The 16,709-nt window shown below is 41.3% G+C and overlaps 1 protein-coding gene across 1 annotated transcript in view; it reads right to left on the bottom strand.

Annotated features, from left to right (window-relative positions):
* Positions 1–16,344, bottom strand: part of sema4e (semaphorin 4e) — a 28,541-nt gene extending 12,197 nt beyond the window's left edge. Inside the window, exons 1-7 of the mRNA XM_084056439.1 lie at positions 15,980–16,344; positions 9,407–9,721; positions 6,296–6,441; positions 5,931–5,993; positions 5,459–5,557; positions 4,552–4,651; positions 928–1,050 (exon numbers count right to left, since the gene is read on the bottom strand). Of these exons, the coding sequence (XP_083912565.1) occupies positions 928–1,050; positions 4,552–4,651; positions 5,459–5,557; positions 5,931–5,993; positions 6,296–6,441; positions 9,407–9,533 (658 nt within the window). The 5' untranslated portion in view covers positions 9,534–9,721; positions 15,980–16,344. The remainder of the gene's footprint in view (positions 1–927; positions 1,051–4,551; positions 4,652–5,458; positions 5,558–5,930; positions 5,994–6,295; positions 6,442–9,406; positions 9,722–15,979) is intronic.
* Positions 16,345–16,709: the final 365 nt, after the last annotated feature.

The following is a 16,709-nucleotide window of genomic DNA, read 5'->3' as shown; positions in this document are numbered from 1 at the left end:
ACGCCGACCGGTCCAATGGTGCGGGAGATTAACTGCTCACAGAAATCAGCCTGTTATAGCACCAATATGAGGCCGATTTGAAAAATGGGTGGCATTTCTTCCTTTGCCTAGTGGGAATGTGTGTGCAAAGTTTCACAGCAACCGGACGCTGCGTTCGTGATTAGAGGCATTTTGTTCAAAACGGGCCACTCCTGCAGACTTTGGAAGCCAATCTTAGCCAATCAGGATGGAATATGAAAAATAGGACAGCTCTGTCTTGATCACATGACTACAGAGATAATGTGTACCGATCCACGTGATGTTAGGACAAAATATGTAGGAGTAATATAAAAAAATCACACCCAGTGTGAAGTGAGCGGTGATATTTATGAGTTATTAATTTCATCATGCATCTCAGTAGCCAATCACAGCACGTCCTGCGAAGTTTGAAGTTAATTTCATCATGTGTCTCGCTAGCCAATCACAGCACGTCCTGCAAAGCTTAGCCTATGGGCGTGTTTTCCACAGCATGGCGTCACAGCGAAAGACAAATCTTCACGACGGAAAGAAAAACTTTCACCACGGATGGGTCCTAAACCCTCTTATAGGAGCGGTTGCACCGCTCAAAAATAAGTTGCAAAAATCGCCCTCCTGGTGGCGCTATAACAGGATCATTTGCTCTGGCCTCCAGGGAGTGTGTGTGGGCACAGTTTCACGTTGTTTGGGCCAGAGATAAGCTGTAGTGTACACAGACAGACAAACAGACAAAGAGATGGATGGACACAAAGACGGACGGACAGGGGCGAAAACATAGTCTCGGCCACGCCTTCGGCCTGGCGGAGACGATAATAAATGATATTATATAATAATATAATAATAATAATGTATCAGTGCAACATCCACACGCGGTTCCATGCAGCATTGCATGCTGGGGCATGCAGGTCTTACCGTTGAGCCAGGAGCTCTTGAAGTCGGTGCGTACTGAGCTGACTGCAGACGCCGCTGAGCTGCGCATCACTACGGGCTCAGACCCCAGGAAGTTCATAGAGGTGGCTGAGTACAGGTCGTCACCTAGACACCACCAAGAGCACACGCACACACACACACACACACACACACACACACACACACACACACACACACACACACACACACACACACACACACACACACACACACACACACACACACACACACACACACACACACTGATCTTAAACACCACATATCGGCAACATGAAGTTCACTGCGTTGGATTACGTCTCTGTAAATTGGTTTGCATATAGTGGTTGCCAGATTCTGATTCTGAGAAACAAGCAACCAGGTCTAGGAAAACCAGCCCAAAAGAAGCGACTATGGACCACATCATGAGCACTTTAACATATACATCAGCTATTTGAAAATAGCAGATCTACAAGCTCACAACGCGTCGCGATGCGACGCGTTGTGAGCTTGTAGATCTGCTATTTTCAAATAAAATCTTGCGGGGACATTATAATAAGCAGATCTGGCAACCCTGTTAGCATGCCGTACTGAAATGACTGGAATCCAACACATTCCTTGGAACTCTAACAAACCACAGTACTCTAATGTGGTCGGCAGTAATGTCAAGCATACATGATTCGTAATCAATGAGACAAACACACCTTTAACCACATGAACCCCAGCGTCCCCTATTCTGTGGTGGAAAATAGCCGATCATCAAGTTCACAGTGAGACTGTTAATCGGCTATTTTCGAAGAGATTTGGTGTTGAGGGGAAAAAGGAATGGGCCTACTATAGTGGCCTGGGGGGGGGGGGGGGGGGTGGCGCTCCAGGTCAATGAAAGTATAATATAGGGCAGGGGTCTTCAACAGGGGGTCCGGGACCCCTAGGGGGTCCTCAGAGCTACTATAGGGGGTCCGCCAAATCTTTGTGTGATAGGATTTTTTTTTTTTTACATTAACCACTTGAACCCTAAAATTCCTTTTCTGAGGAATTAGCCGAAAATAGCAGATCTACAAGCTCTCAACAAGAGCTTGTAGATCGGCTATTTTTGGCAAAGACGCTATATGTGTAGAGGGAAAAAAGAGCAGACTAAGTAAAAAAAAAAACTTTAATCTGAAACACAATTTTATACAATATAGAGTAGGGGGTCCCTGCTTCATCTCTCTCTCAGCTAGGGGGTCCTTGGCCTGAAAACGTTGAAGACCCCTGATATAGGGTTTAAGGGTCAGAAAAAAACAGAACAACCAGGTGCTCACAGGAGATCCAGGCACTCAGGAGTAAAAAGGAGGAACAGCCTTTATTTATTTAAAGGCAACTTCCAACATGTTTCGACCTCGGAAGTTCTTCATCAGGGCGAAATGCCCATTTTGTCCTTTTTAATGAGGCTCAAGTGTGACATATTTTCTGTTTTCTGGCTGTTCTGAACAGAAGTTAAGCCAAATCATACTAGGGGGAGATGGAAAGAGGAAGTTTGACTTTTGCCAGCGACATATTTATCACTCAAAACCCTTCACAGAGCCTCTGTCGACCTTTAGCAAGTTAACACCAGCAAACCACAACACTGCTCTCTTCCTGCAACCAGCTCTTTTATAACTCGTCCTGCAAAACAGCTGTCACAGACAGAGTGCAGCAGCTCTGAGCAGAGAGCGAACATGTACGTACAGTAAGTATGGAAAGACTCATCTTGTGTGGAAAGACATATCCAGTGGTGGGAAAAGTACTCAAATGTTTTACTTAAGTAAACGTAGCGATAAAAATGACAGATCTACAAGCTCACAATGTGTTGCATCATGACGTGTTGTGAGCTTGTAGATTGCTATTATTTTCAAATAAAACGTTTAAATAGGGCTGAAGTGGTTAATGCATGTTTTGTAATAATAATCAAAATAAGTAACTAGTAACTGAAGTTTTCAAATAATTGTAAAAAGTGCAAGGGTGACCACCCGTCCCGAAATTCGCGGGACAGTCCCGAAATTGGACCCTCTGTCCGGCGTCCCGCACAAGCAGAGCAATGTCCCGAAAATCAAAGATATGAATTTTTTTTTTTTAAATGTTTTTTTTTTATAATAAAGCGGTAAAATCAGGCAAAAATAAGAATTAAATAACATAGCCCTAACCTAACCCTAATCCTAACCCTAAAACCGAAATAAAGAAACCAAAAACTGGAAAAAAACGAACCCAACCCGCCCAGAACCGCAGAAAAATTTCCCCGGGTTCATCTGTCCCTCAATGGGCCTGTTTGAAGGTGGTCACCCTATATTTGCCTCTAAGATGTAGTGGAGTAGAAGTATAGAAGTATAAAGTACTGAAAATTGGAAATACTCCAGTAAAGTAAAAGTACCTCAAAAGTGTACTTAAGTGAGTAAATGTACTTAGTTACTTTCCACCACTGGACATATCTCATGTTGTTCTGAAAGCAAACAAGAGAAGGTTTCTTCCCATTGTGTAGAAACCCATCTAAAAAAATGTATGAAACAAAACATTGCCCCGGGGCAATCGGGGCAACCATTGTGTCAATGGCCGCCCTGTTAGGTTACTCCTGTTTCCTGTAACAATAACCAGTGTGGAAAGTGGGGCACTGTGTGGGATATGGGGAGACTTTGGTTTAGTTGTTGTTAATGCTCTGTTTGTGTGCAGACTAGATGGCAGGGCGCCAGGAATAATACAAGTTATGTTCTGAACAAGGGTCTAGCATCCAAGTTGTAAATTGAGGCTGTACAGGAAGAGACAGTTCATATGAATGGTCTGAATGGCCTGTTGGGGAGCCCACCTAGGGAGCCAGAGGCCCTGGTTGCCCCAGGTTCGATTCCAGGCCAGATCAGCATATGTGTCGATAAAATGAAATTTGTCCCTGAGCAAGACTCTTAACCCCTAATTGCTCACAGGTTCTCATTGGAAACAAGACCGCAAGGACTTTCATGAACGACCTGTTAAAAGGAATGATCCTTATCCTAGTCCATTCAAGCGGATGGGTTTTTGCCGAACTTTATACTTGATTTTATTACCTTAATAAACATTGTCATATATACTATATGCTTCCAGTCGCTAGTTTAAAGTCTTCTTTCAATCTCCATGATATGCGTTTTGGTAAATTATGGTCCCATTTATTTAAAAATTGGCAATAAAGTAGGGTATGCTGTAGGAGGGGCGTGGCTACCTTGTGATGATTTGATTGACAAGCTACACACAATAGCATTCATTTCCGCGCCCATAGGATATAGAAAGATGCCGGATTTGAAATTTCTGAAAAATAGTCTTCTTTTACGGTCTATAGAGTATATAGGCGTAACACTGTCCATATTTTTGACTGTCTATGGTTCTGAACAACAGAAGTTGTCTTATTACCAGTTAACAGCCCTCAATTGCTTCTAAATGGCCATCCACACCAAGCACTATGACCTGTAACCTTATAACTAGTATAAATATGTTGTTTTAAAAATTACAACCATGACACTGGTGAACTGTATAGTTATAATGCTGGTTGCGGCCCGCCCTTTAACTCATGCTAATTTATACACAGTCTCATGGAGTCTCACAGACTCCATGATTCATGGAGTATGTAGTATGCATGTAACTGCCACTCACCAACCATGATGGAGGAGTACCTCTGGAAGGGGTCAAAGGGACACTTCCCTTTCCCGTCTTCTTCTTTCTCCTCCAGGGCCAGGGTTCCATCTGCGTATGACTGCACAAGAAAAACCCATTGTCTTGACTTAACCGATTAAGACCTGAAGCCGATTCTACATGTCTCCTAAATCCCAACAGTATTCTGAAAAACGTGTGTTTCTATATCAGTGGTGCTCAAACTTTTTCATGTCAAGGACCCCCAAAATGATATGTATTTGGCCGCCGACCCCTATCAAAATATATTGTTCCAGGGACCCCCCAGAAGCAAAGATTTGAGTTAAAAATATTCGCTTTAAAAATACATATATTCAAAGATTTGCACACATTTTCACGATTTTTCAAAAATAGCAGATCTACAAGCTCGTAGCGCGGCACTCGGTGCCGCGCTATGAGCTTGTATATCTGCTATTTTTGAATAGCCCAAAGTGTAAAATAATGCTTTTTAGCTCAAATCTAAAAATCTTAATGGGTTAAAATCACTTCATGAGAAAATAAAAATGGGACCCGGGAGACGGACAAAGATGAGACCGTCTCCCGGTACTAGAGGCAGACCAATGTGTCGCTCTGCCTGACATATCGGCCATTATTTGACTTTTTGGATGAAAAAAATCTACATCGCTGTGTGCACTATATGAATTTTGTTTAACCCATTTAGACCTGAGGCCGATTCTAAAAACGCCTTCTAAATCCTGACCTAAGTTTTCTGAAAAACTTCAAATATTTATAAAAGAAATTACAACAAATGTATTGTAATGAAACTTATTTTTAAGTTGCACACAGGATTAAGAGGGTCTGTAACTCCAAATGGACCGTTACAGACTTCATGTATCTATCTACACGCTAGCTAGGTAGTGATGTTTCTCACCATGTATCTACATGCTGGGTCGAAGGCGTTGGTCCCACATACATAGATCCTTCCATCCCCCATCGAATGAAGAGTCCTGATGTAGTTCTTACACTCTACCTGTGAATATATTTTGTATATATACATTTATTATTATAAATTGTTCTATATAAGAGTAACAGGGGTGTCTCCGTCTCTCCAGATTATATCTAGTCAGGAGAAAGGATTCCACAAGATTGTTTCGATCAGAGACGGGGAGGACCCTGTTACTGAACAAAAACATTTTAGCAATGATTACTATCAGAATATTAACTTTTCAACATAAACTTTTTTACAAAGAAATATCCCTTGCACCACCTTTGACCACTTTCAAACTGGCGTTCCTACTTCCTACTTTGGGCATTTCATTATAGTCGAAAAGTCTCAAATCTCAAGCATTTTTGGTTAAGTTAAGTGGTGTTGAACGTTCACAAATGGTCTGATCTGCACTCACCTGAGCATTCTTGCCTTTGTTCTTGCACTCTTGCTGCTGCTCAGGCGTCACCTTCCAGCTCGCCTAAAAAATAGGAACATTCGTTTTGTACATCAGTGCTTCTCAAACGTTTTTTTTTTTTTTTTAATTCAAAGACCCCTGTTTGATATGCATTAGGCCACGGACACCCATTTGATCATGTTTTATCTCTATGGCCCCAATCTACACAATTACAATCCTCACTGTTAATTTCACTCTGAGAGTGTACACATGCATTTGGTTCCATTTGTACACTGTCAGAGTTACAGACCTCTAAGTGTCTCTTTGGTTCCAAACTATCATTTAGCTGGGGACCCCCCACTTTTCAGAAAGACCTCCTTTTTCACCTCAGCCTTCTTGTTGGAGATGTCCCGGAGGTCCAGAGCGTAGACGGCCTCCCTCGCTCCCACCACCAGCAGACCCAGGTCTTCTCTCAGCAGCATGGTGGAGTAGTTAGTCACCCCTTCCTCACGGAACAGACGGCCGTTGGCACCTAAGATGATGTTCATAATACAGGGGAGAGGGAAAGGGGAGACCTGTTAACACATTAAACGCCAAGAACGTAGTCCTACGGTCCATTAAATCCAACTGTTAAGTGCCGAGACCGTAGTGCTACGGTCCGGGTGCTTTTTCCTTTTTTTCAATTTTTTTTTTTTTTTCAATTCTCGACACGGACCATTTTCAGTCTAACACCACCGGAACGGAACTATTTGCGATCCGGTTTTGCGTTTCCCGTCGGCCTCCATTCTAAAGCGCACACTAAAACGCCTTTTTCTCCCTTGTAGTTTTTTCTCCTCGGTCATCACTGTTTAACATAAACCGTTCTAACTACAACATGGATGCCCCGTTTGACACGTGGTCTGCACTGGGAGACACAGGGACATGTGCACGATGTTTACAAACAGTGCATCGCGCATTCTTAAGGATTTTAACGGGGTCTATGGCAACGTGAAAAAAACAACAATAAAACCTTGGCACTGGTGAGTACATTATGAGATTAACCTCTGGAAGTGGATGTGTTAATCCTGAGGGAGAAATTCATTTTTATTTATTTTTTCAGATTAACCCAACTGATGGCTGCTCAGATGGTTATGATGAGCACTCTGTTACTTTTCAGGATTCAATAAAAAAAATAGCAAAAGTAGCAGATCTACAAGCTCAAGATCTGCTACTTTTGATATGTTTGTGTGACACTGTAGTATGATCAAGTAGGGGTGTTAATGTACGAAAAAACACAAAAAAATAAAATATGGAGATAAGAGGTTTCTGCCGCAACAACAACACTATCATACAAAAAAAGCTGTCCCAGCCAAGCCTAAACTACAGTTTAGGAGGAGAGACAGAAAATGCTGGGACAGGAAGATGGACACGATGACGACACTCACTGCAGCTGCCATAATATGTTGCAATTTTGGTTCAGTCAGATAACTCACAAATAGATTGAACCAATATAATAGAACGAATAGATTGATACATTACAGAATGAGAATACAAGTGTGGATGTAATATTTTATCTTGGTGTTCAGGCTCTGCTACATATTTCTCCCTGCTTAGCACAATTAGACAACCATCATTAAACAATAAGAGCAGGGAGATAGATATACAATAACAATACCCATGGGGAACAGAACCAATAGCAGAGCCCACTGGTGGTGCTGGGGTGGTGGTGGGAGCAAACAGCCGCATGGCAACAACCAGAACACATAAAGCGGAAGGAACGCAGATTTAGGTGAGCTTAAATAACCCGCCCAATTGGTCAGCTGATTGCCACGTCAGCGTATGACGTATGGGTCTTGCATGACACTGTATACAGCCACATAGTAATGAGCAGCGTAACCTCTCGAATATATACTGCCTGAACTAACCTCGCAGGCCAAGGTCAAGGTAGCTTTATTGTCCCTTGCGGGAAATTGGTTTGCAGCCAGATCATAATAAAAAACAACAACATAACAACAACATTCAATACAAGACTGAGATCTAAGAACAGGGCACTACAGACAGAGAATTCATGACATTCAAATTCAGAGTGGCAAAGTCATCAAAAGTGCATTAGTGGGCATTATGTGCAGAGAGGCAAAAATAAAGTGCTATCTGCTGTTCAGCAGTTGAATAGCAGCCGGGACAAAGGATAGTTTGAACCGTTTATTCTTTGCTTTGGGCACCCTCAGCCGACGGCCTGAGGGCAGCAGTTCAAACTCAGACCGAAGTGGGTGATCCTCTACTTCCAGGAGGGAGGAGGCTCTCTTAAGCATCTGCCTCTTATATAGTTCTATGAGTTGGGCCTGGGTTCTCCCAGAAATCTTGCTGGCCACTTTGACGAGGCTGCTTAGCCTACGTATCATTTATATTCATATTCTTTATTGTTATATCATTTATTTGCCCTGAACTTGGGTTGCCCACGTACAGTACTTGAGGTACCGGAAGTGCCAATTTAGTCATTCAATCCGGAACGCTTTATATAGTTTGGTTTCATGGAGACCCACAAGCGTGTTATACTATACACTTCCGCTCGCTGAGGAGCGTTTTGTTTGAGCGTCTCGCGTGACTGAACAAGATACTTGCTGTTTGCTATTCTAAATAATATTTATTTATATCTTTTATGTTACGATCATGTGTCTTCCTTATATGTTTGATGTATTGATTTTGTTCCAGTTGTGCGTGGCTGTTTGTCGGCCATGGATTCCTGCACTCTCATTCCCTTTGGTTTATGTGCAGCCAGCGAGGTGTGTTTTTGTTCCGGTTCTGCTTTCATTACATTCATGTTGTATAATGTTTATGCTTTATGTTCCATTATTTATGTGTGTGTATTTATGCTTTATTTTGTACAGTTTTACGTTGGATTGTTTGCCAGTAAGAGTGCAGTAAATCTACCATAGGAGAAAGAACAAGCTGTGTTGTTTTTGGGACCAAAAGGCAGTGATACTCACTCAGTGGTGGAAAGAAACTAAGTACATTTACTTAAGTACTGTACTTAAGTAAAATGTTTAGGTATTTGTACTTTACTTGAGTATATCCAATTTCCAATACATGTACTTCTACTCCACAACATCTCAGATCCAAATATTGTACTTTTACTCCACTACATGTATTTAAAAACTTTAGTTACTAGTTAATTTGTAGATTTTGATTATTATTACAAAACATACATTAACCACTTCAGCCCTATATACATTTTGTCCATTTGAAAATAGCAGATCTACAAGCTCACAATGCGTCGCGATGCGACGCATTGTGAGCTTGTAGATCTGCTATTTTCAAAAGATCTTTATACATTTGAAAACTTGAAGTGGGACATTCTGTATAATGAGTATTTTCTACTTTTGGTACTAAAGTACATTTTGATACCAATACTTTGGTTACTTTTACTCAAGTCAATTTAGACTTTTATGACTTTTACTGAGTAACAGAGTATTTCTAAACAAAATTGAGTACTTTTTTTCCCACCACTGTATACTCACTGTGATAGGGCACCGTTTTGCGGGCGACCAGGTCCATGGGCGTGTCCTCTGCCAGCGCCAAGGCCGGGGGAAGGAGGAGGAGGAGCCAGCGGGCACACAGGGCCAGCGAGGGACTCATCATCATCATGGCTCCTTTGTGTGTTTTGGACTTAATGTGGAGGATATTGTTGTTAACGTAACAAACCTATCTTTAACTGGTAGCAGAGGGGAATGCACTGCGTGTTAACTGGGGGAGGAAGTCTGGTGGAGGGCAATGGCCCCTTCACTGGCCTCTCTCAGCGGGCTGTCCTCCATAGTGAGACGGATGGCACTGACCTACCCAAAACAAAGGGAAAAGAGAGGGGGGAAGGGTTGAGAGACATTAAGGTTGCATGGATATCATGGAGTTTTTTTTCTCTCTCTCTCTCAACATCACAAACCGTTCACATCCGACAGAGAGAGAGAGAGAGAGAGAGAGAGAGAGAGAGTGGAAAGAATATGTACTGTATAGAGCTGTGGTTCCCAAATGTTTTAGCTCAAGACCCAAAAGGAAAATGTAGACATTTGCCTGGGACCCAAACTAGTGAAAATAGCATATCTACAAGCTCGCTAAATGTACTTATGGACTTTTTTTTTTTTTTTTTTTTTATGAAATACTTTTGAAAAATGTTGGAATTGTTTTTAATTTACTTATTTTTTTAATCTTTTGAAATACATATATATTTAAATGTAGGAAAACATTTTTTTTACTTGCGACCCATAAAAATTGGTCTGCTACCCGAACCTGGGTCCCGACCCACAGTTTGGTAAACAACAGGGGTATAGAGAGAAGCACAAAAACAAAAGATTTAACACAGGGGGCAGAAAGTGAGACTCGGGGAGAAGGAGGAGGAGGAGGAGGAGGAGGAGGAACAGGAACGGGCGAACGTGTGCGAGAAGTTTAAAAAGAAAGTGCTGCATTCAGACGAATGGCCAGAGTGCGCTGAGCGCTGAAGTCAGAGCAGCAATAATTCTGTCAGAGCCATAGTGATGGTAATGCAGGGCCGTGAAAGGCATTCAGCAGGGGAGCAGGGATGTGTGTGAGACTGTGGACTGACTGACTCCCTCTTTAGCTCTCCTTCCTCTGCTCTCCTCTCCTCTCCTCTCCTGCAGCACCGACACACTCAACACAACACAACACAACACAACACAACACGCACACGCACACGCACACACACACACACACACACACACACACACACACACACACACACACACACACACACACACACACACACACACACACACACAGCCTTTTCTTTCTATGCAACAAAACTGTGGAACATACGGGACTTCCTGGCAAAGGTGGAAGAAGAAGTCACACGTTTTACTTAAGTAAAGGTATCAATACTGCAATGCAGAAATACTCAAGTAAAAGTTCAGAATTCAAAATGTACTTGAGTAAAAGTACAGAAGTATTGGTTTCAAAAAGTACTCATTATGCAGAATATCCCAGTGCATGTTCCTGTGCATACAAATCTTTTGAAAATAGCTGATCTACAAGCTCACAATGCGTCAGTGAGCTTGTAGATCGCCTATTTTCAAATGGCCGAAATGTATATATAGGGCTGAAGTGGTTAATGTATGTTTTGAGATAATAATCTAAATCTACAAAGTAACTACTAGTAACTAAAGCTGTCAAATAATTGTAGAGGAGTAAAAAGTATAATATTGCCTCTGAGATGTAACGGCGTAGAAGTAAAAGTATTGACAATTGGAAATACTCCAGTAAAGTAAAATTACCTCAAAATGGTACTTTAAGTACAGTACTTGAGTAAATTCATTTACACCACTGCTTCCTGGGGAAGTTAGAGAGGCTATAACTCCATAGAAATGTCTAAACATAAGCTAAAGACACACCTCTTTAGGCTAGCCTTCTCCTAGCACTTTTCAGGCCTATGCCGGACTTTTTATCTTTATTTACTTATTGTGTGTTATTCTAAATCCTATGCCCGTCCTTATGCCCATGACATATTCTGTGTTTTTGCCTGTATCTCACTTATCTCTCTTAATTGTGAAGTATTTGAGTTCTGTCCTGCCTGTGAAGCGCTTTGAACTGCAACCCTGTATGAAAGGAGCTACACAAATAAAGTTTATTATTATGACATTATTAACACAACACAATAAGGGGATTCTTGCAGAATATAGCCTGCCACGGCTTGTGCAAGAAGAAGCCAAAGTTTGCTGCGTGTGTGTGCGTTGCGTTGCGTTCCCAGAAACAGGAATTTCACAAGATATTAAGTGTGAGACTCTCTGGGTTTGTTGCACAACAAACTCACAACAAGGTCCCAAAAACAGCAGTTAAAGAGTCTATAACTAGTAACTAACTCATGTTATACTTACAGTCTTTACTGTATGGACTACAAGCCCAATTAAACATGACTTTGTTTTCCAATGACTTGGTCCAGTAGTAGCTGTAGGCTATTAACCAAACACTATACTACTACTGTACTACTGCTGCTCCTATACCTACAGTCATGCATGCTTTGTCTCTGCAGATGAGCCGTAGCATGTCAGAGAACGCCCTGAGGATAAATCACATGTTTCACATACCCTGCTGTCAACGACGTCAGGCGACACCCAAATACTGTACCTCTGCATCCTATCCTACACTCACTCACATGCAGTGCTGGAAGAAGTACTCAGGTAGTTTACTTAAGTAAAAGTATCGATACTGCAATGTAGATACACTCTGTCGCAAGTAAAAGGCCTGTGTTCAAAATGTTACTTGAGTTGAAGTACCAAAGTATTGGCATCAAAATATACTTAAACTACCAAAAAGTAAAAGTACCAAAATGTTTGAAAATAGCAGCTTGAAAAATAGAGCTTGTAGATCGGCTATTTTCAAATAACCTATGTATAAAATAGGGCTAAAGTGTTAAATGTATGTTTTATAATATAATAATGTATATATGCAAAGTAACTAATAACTGAAGTTTTCAAATAATTGTAGTGGAGTGAAAGTACAATATTTCTCTCAGCGATGTAGTGGAGTAAAAGTATTGAAAACTGGAAATACTCAACTGTATGTACTTAAGTGCAGTACTTGAGTAAATGTACTTAGTTACTTTCCACCACTACTCACAATCATGAAATTCTGCTTGACGATGAATCATCACACAAATAATTGCGACCTAATTGCGATCAGGTGATTATGTAATAATTCTTGTGACAGGCCTAATGCAATGCCATGTCTTAAAAGTCAAGTCCAAGCGCTTTGACATATATGGGTTGCAAAAGGATCGGTACATTTCCAGAAAACCTCAGGAATAGGCCTGTCACAATAATCTTTGCATAATCGTCATAATCGTTTCCATGTTGAAAAATGCTCACACATTTTCAAATATGAAAAAAACAAACAGAAATAGCAGTTAATCGCAAGCACTGTATATGAGTGACAATTAATCATCAACTTAAACAGGAACATTTGCACAATTTCAATATAAACATTTGAACCTTTTAATTAAACAGTGGTTCTCAAAGTTGGGGGTCCCAGGAAACCCCCAGGGGTCCATGAGGTGGTTCCAGGCCAGGGGGTCCCCAACAAAATGAGTTAATATATACTAGCATCAGAAATCAGTCCCGGTTAAACTGATAACAAGATTTGTGTTGTTAGAAATGTCGATTTGGATGCAACTTTAACCCATTTAGCCCTACATAAATAGACTAGGTATTTGAAAATAGCCGATCTACAAGCATCAGATCTGCTATTTATTTTTCAAAAAAAGCTTAAAAATACATGTGATACATTTGGGGTGGAAAATCTACATTTTAACAACACAAATCTTGAGGTCTGCAGCCAAATACATGTTAATATTGGGGTCCTTGACATGAAAAAAGTTTGAGAACCACTGCTTTATAAAAAGGGCAATAGTTGGGTCTTAAGGCATGTTTTGGTTCAAAGTATGCCCTGTTTAATTACTCATGAGCATGCAGTGCATTCAGCGGGCACTCTCCTATCACATGTATAATTTACAGTATACCAGCATCCCATTAAATAGGAATTCCAGTTAAATTACAACCATCTGCGTGCACACAGTGCATTCTCCCATCGTCACACGTGCAGACAGACAGACCACACTGTACTGTGCCAACACTACACTATAAGTCACTGTTTGGGCCAAGAGACTGCATTCCTTCACTGGACTCAATCGATTTGATATTTCGTCGTTGTCAGGCCATTTTTCAACATTAAAAAAAAAGAAATTAAGGGATAGTTTACCCCCAAAATGGAGACTTGAATTCATGGATATTTTTTATGTTTTTGTCGCATTCCTAAGCCAATCATTTGATGACTGGCAGCGGTTCCGGTAGGAGACACAAAGAGTCTCATTTGTGTCAAATTATTGGCTTAGGAATGCAACAAAAACAACAAAACATATCCATAAATTCAAGTCTCCATGGGGTGACTAATCGATAGAAAAAAAAGTACTTTTTTTGGGTGAACTATTCCTTTAATAAATCAGTGTTATTGAACACCCTTTACGTCTGTGTGTGGATTTTACAAAAATCGCTTCTGACTAAACCTCTTAACTCCAACTGTCGGTCAAACCACCTATAACTCCAACTTGTGGAGATCAGCTTTCCATCATTGATTAGAATGATGAAGTCAGACAGAAAAAAACCCTATCTCCACATTAATGCCTGGTCAAAAACCTCCTAAGTGTGATGATAAAATAAGGACACAATGAGTTAAAGTATCTGACCATGTATAAAGTCACCATACCAACTTTGATGAGGAAAGTGTTGTGTTGTTCTAAAAACATGTTTTTTGTTTCATTTCCTGAAAAGTAAAAATATTTTGGGCATAGCTGGTTTCTGGCCGCCAGCAGAGATTTATTATGATATGAGATATGATGTTATGAAGTCCATGGTGAAGATTTATGTGGAGGCCTTTTGGAGAAAAGTGGGGGGTCACTATATGAATTGAGTACACAGGGACCCCATTTGAAACAAGCCATTAGGCTTTCATGGGCTTTTCAATCCTATTTAGTTGACCTTGTATTTTAAACTGTACTGTACTTTCATGTGCTTTTTTTCGGAAAACTTCTAAATAAAGTATTCAATCAATCAATCAATCAATCATCATAGGGAATTCAATTGTGTTGTTGTTCTATTAAAGTTAATTATAACGTTAAACGCCTCAACTCATTCCATTCAAGTTGGACTCAACTAAAGTTGTTAGTTGCTCTCAATTCTATCAGATTGATTTATTGTGCCTGTTACTGTTATGGCAATCTGGGAACCCATCGCCAAATAAAAAGGAAAAACAGCGCCCTCTGCTGTTTTTTTTACTCTTTCACTTGGCTCTGGGGGGAACTCAACGTAGCACCCGTGCGCAAGGAAACCGGGGTTTTTGGTCTGCCCTCAGCGCTCCACTTCCGGTGGTGCGCTTATGTTTTCATTCCCACTAACAATATTTCTACACGGAACACTAACACCACTTCTCCCAGAGAACATGGATCGTTTTGGTTATAAGCCCACTTGTTTCTATGATGAAAGAGCAAGTTAAAATGTGAATATCTTTCCGTGGTTTTGTCTGCTCCGAGGACGCTATTGTTAAATGAGTTTCGGTTTGCTTTCAGTGGGAAGCGAGAGCAGACAGTAAATCCCGCCCACTACATTTGATTGGGTAAAGCGCGGCCTGCTTCCTGATCTGAAGGCACGCCCACTTGTAGGCCAGTGCATACACGTTATGACGAACTCCCCGACAGATTCAAGCGGAGAGCAGAATCTGTTCTTGAGAGATTACTGTTATGGTAAAATGTTAGATTTGTATCTGCATAATTATGATACTGTATATTCCCATTATGTCCCATTTATTCTATATATTCCTCATTGGAAAGTCTCCAAAAACAGTGGTTCTCAAAGGGGTCCAGGGACCATAAGGGGTTCCTTGGGGGGATTCCAAATGGATCCTTGCAGTTCTGTAACTGTGAGAGTGTAGCCTAGTAAGCCTACAAATGGCTATATACCATTTGTACTCTCTCATAGTTATGCTGGTCCTTGAAACTAAAATGTTTGAGAACCACCCTGGCCACTGTGGACACAGTAATGTTAGAGGACTGTGTGCATAGCAGGTGTATGAACTGCAATAATGTGTTTTAAAGACTGTCTTGTTTACAACAGAACAGTAAGTGTTCTACAGTCATAATAATAATATGCAGTTTGCTTCATCCGACCCAGCAGTTGCACACATAGTAGTACATGTATGAACCTGTGTGACATAAATAAAATCACCTGGCTGTGTGTGTGTGTGTGTGTGTGTGTGTGTGTGTGTGTGTGTGTGTGTGTGTGTGTGTGTGTGTGTGTGTGTGTGTGTGTGTGTGTGTGTGTGTGTGTGTGTGTGTGTATACCTATTACTGTGTAATAGACACACCCAGCTGGTTCTGCAGAAACACCAACGTCTACCTTACACGAATCTATCCATATACCATGGAGCCTATACTACAGTTATTTTAACTTCTACATACAGCAGCAGTTTAATGATCACAACAATAAAAATGCAGAAAAACAACAACAACAACAACAACAACAACAACAATCACGTCTTACCTTCTGAAGTGAAACTTTGCTCCAACTGAACTTCCTTGATGGATTCCCAGATTAGGTTGCATTGCATGAGGAATGAGGAACGCCCACAGATTGTAGGGAACGCCCCCTGTCTGCAGCAGACAGCTTGCCTCCTGCAGTGCACACTAACAACTAAACCCTACGGCAAAGTGCAGCGATACTCCAACAGTCATACAGAATGAATGTAGTGTCCCTGCTGTGTCTTCTTTGTCCTGTGATGAACAAGTCGTTTTGTTTGAAACGCAGCTGAAAGAGATGTGAGAGACTTATTATTGCAGACTGCTGCTTAAAACTCGGTTCTTTTAGCAGAGAACAGCTCAATAATCTGACACCACGACACGACACGACCCTACTACTAAAAGCCCCGGACAGAATGCAAGGTGCTGATCTCAGTGATCTGAGACTCCTCTCTGCTTGTTCTTTGTCACCAGAACAGCGTCTGTTTGTCACCGAAACACTGTGATTGGACGAGAGGAGAGGAGAGGGAGTTGTTTGAAGATGAGGGAGGAGAGGGGTGTGTGTGTGTGTGTGTGTGTGTGTGTGTGTGTGTGTGTGTGACTTCATAATTATGATCAGTAGTAAAACAAGTCCTGACAGGAGGAGACATATTATGCTGCTGAAGCATTGACAACACCTGATCTCTAATGCACTGGTACTAATGCACCCCAATTGTACATGCATTTGGCCGTGGACCCCCCCCCCCTCCCCCTCC

The sequence above is a fragment of the Gymnoscopelus microlampas genome, assembly GCF_963454915.1.
Source record: "Gymnoscopelus microlampas genome assembly, chromosome: 5".
Classification (NCBI taxonomy): domain Eukaryota; kingdom Metazoa; phylum Chordata; class Actinopteri; order Myctophiformes; family Myctophidae; genus Gymnoscopelus; species Gymnoscopelus microlampas.
Note: the sequence above shows the minus strand (reverse complement) of the source record. Positions and strands in the feature narration are given on the sequence as shown.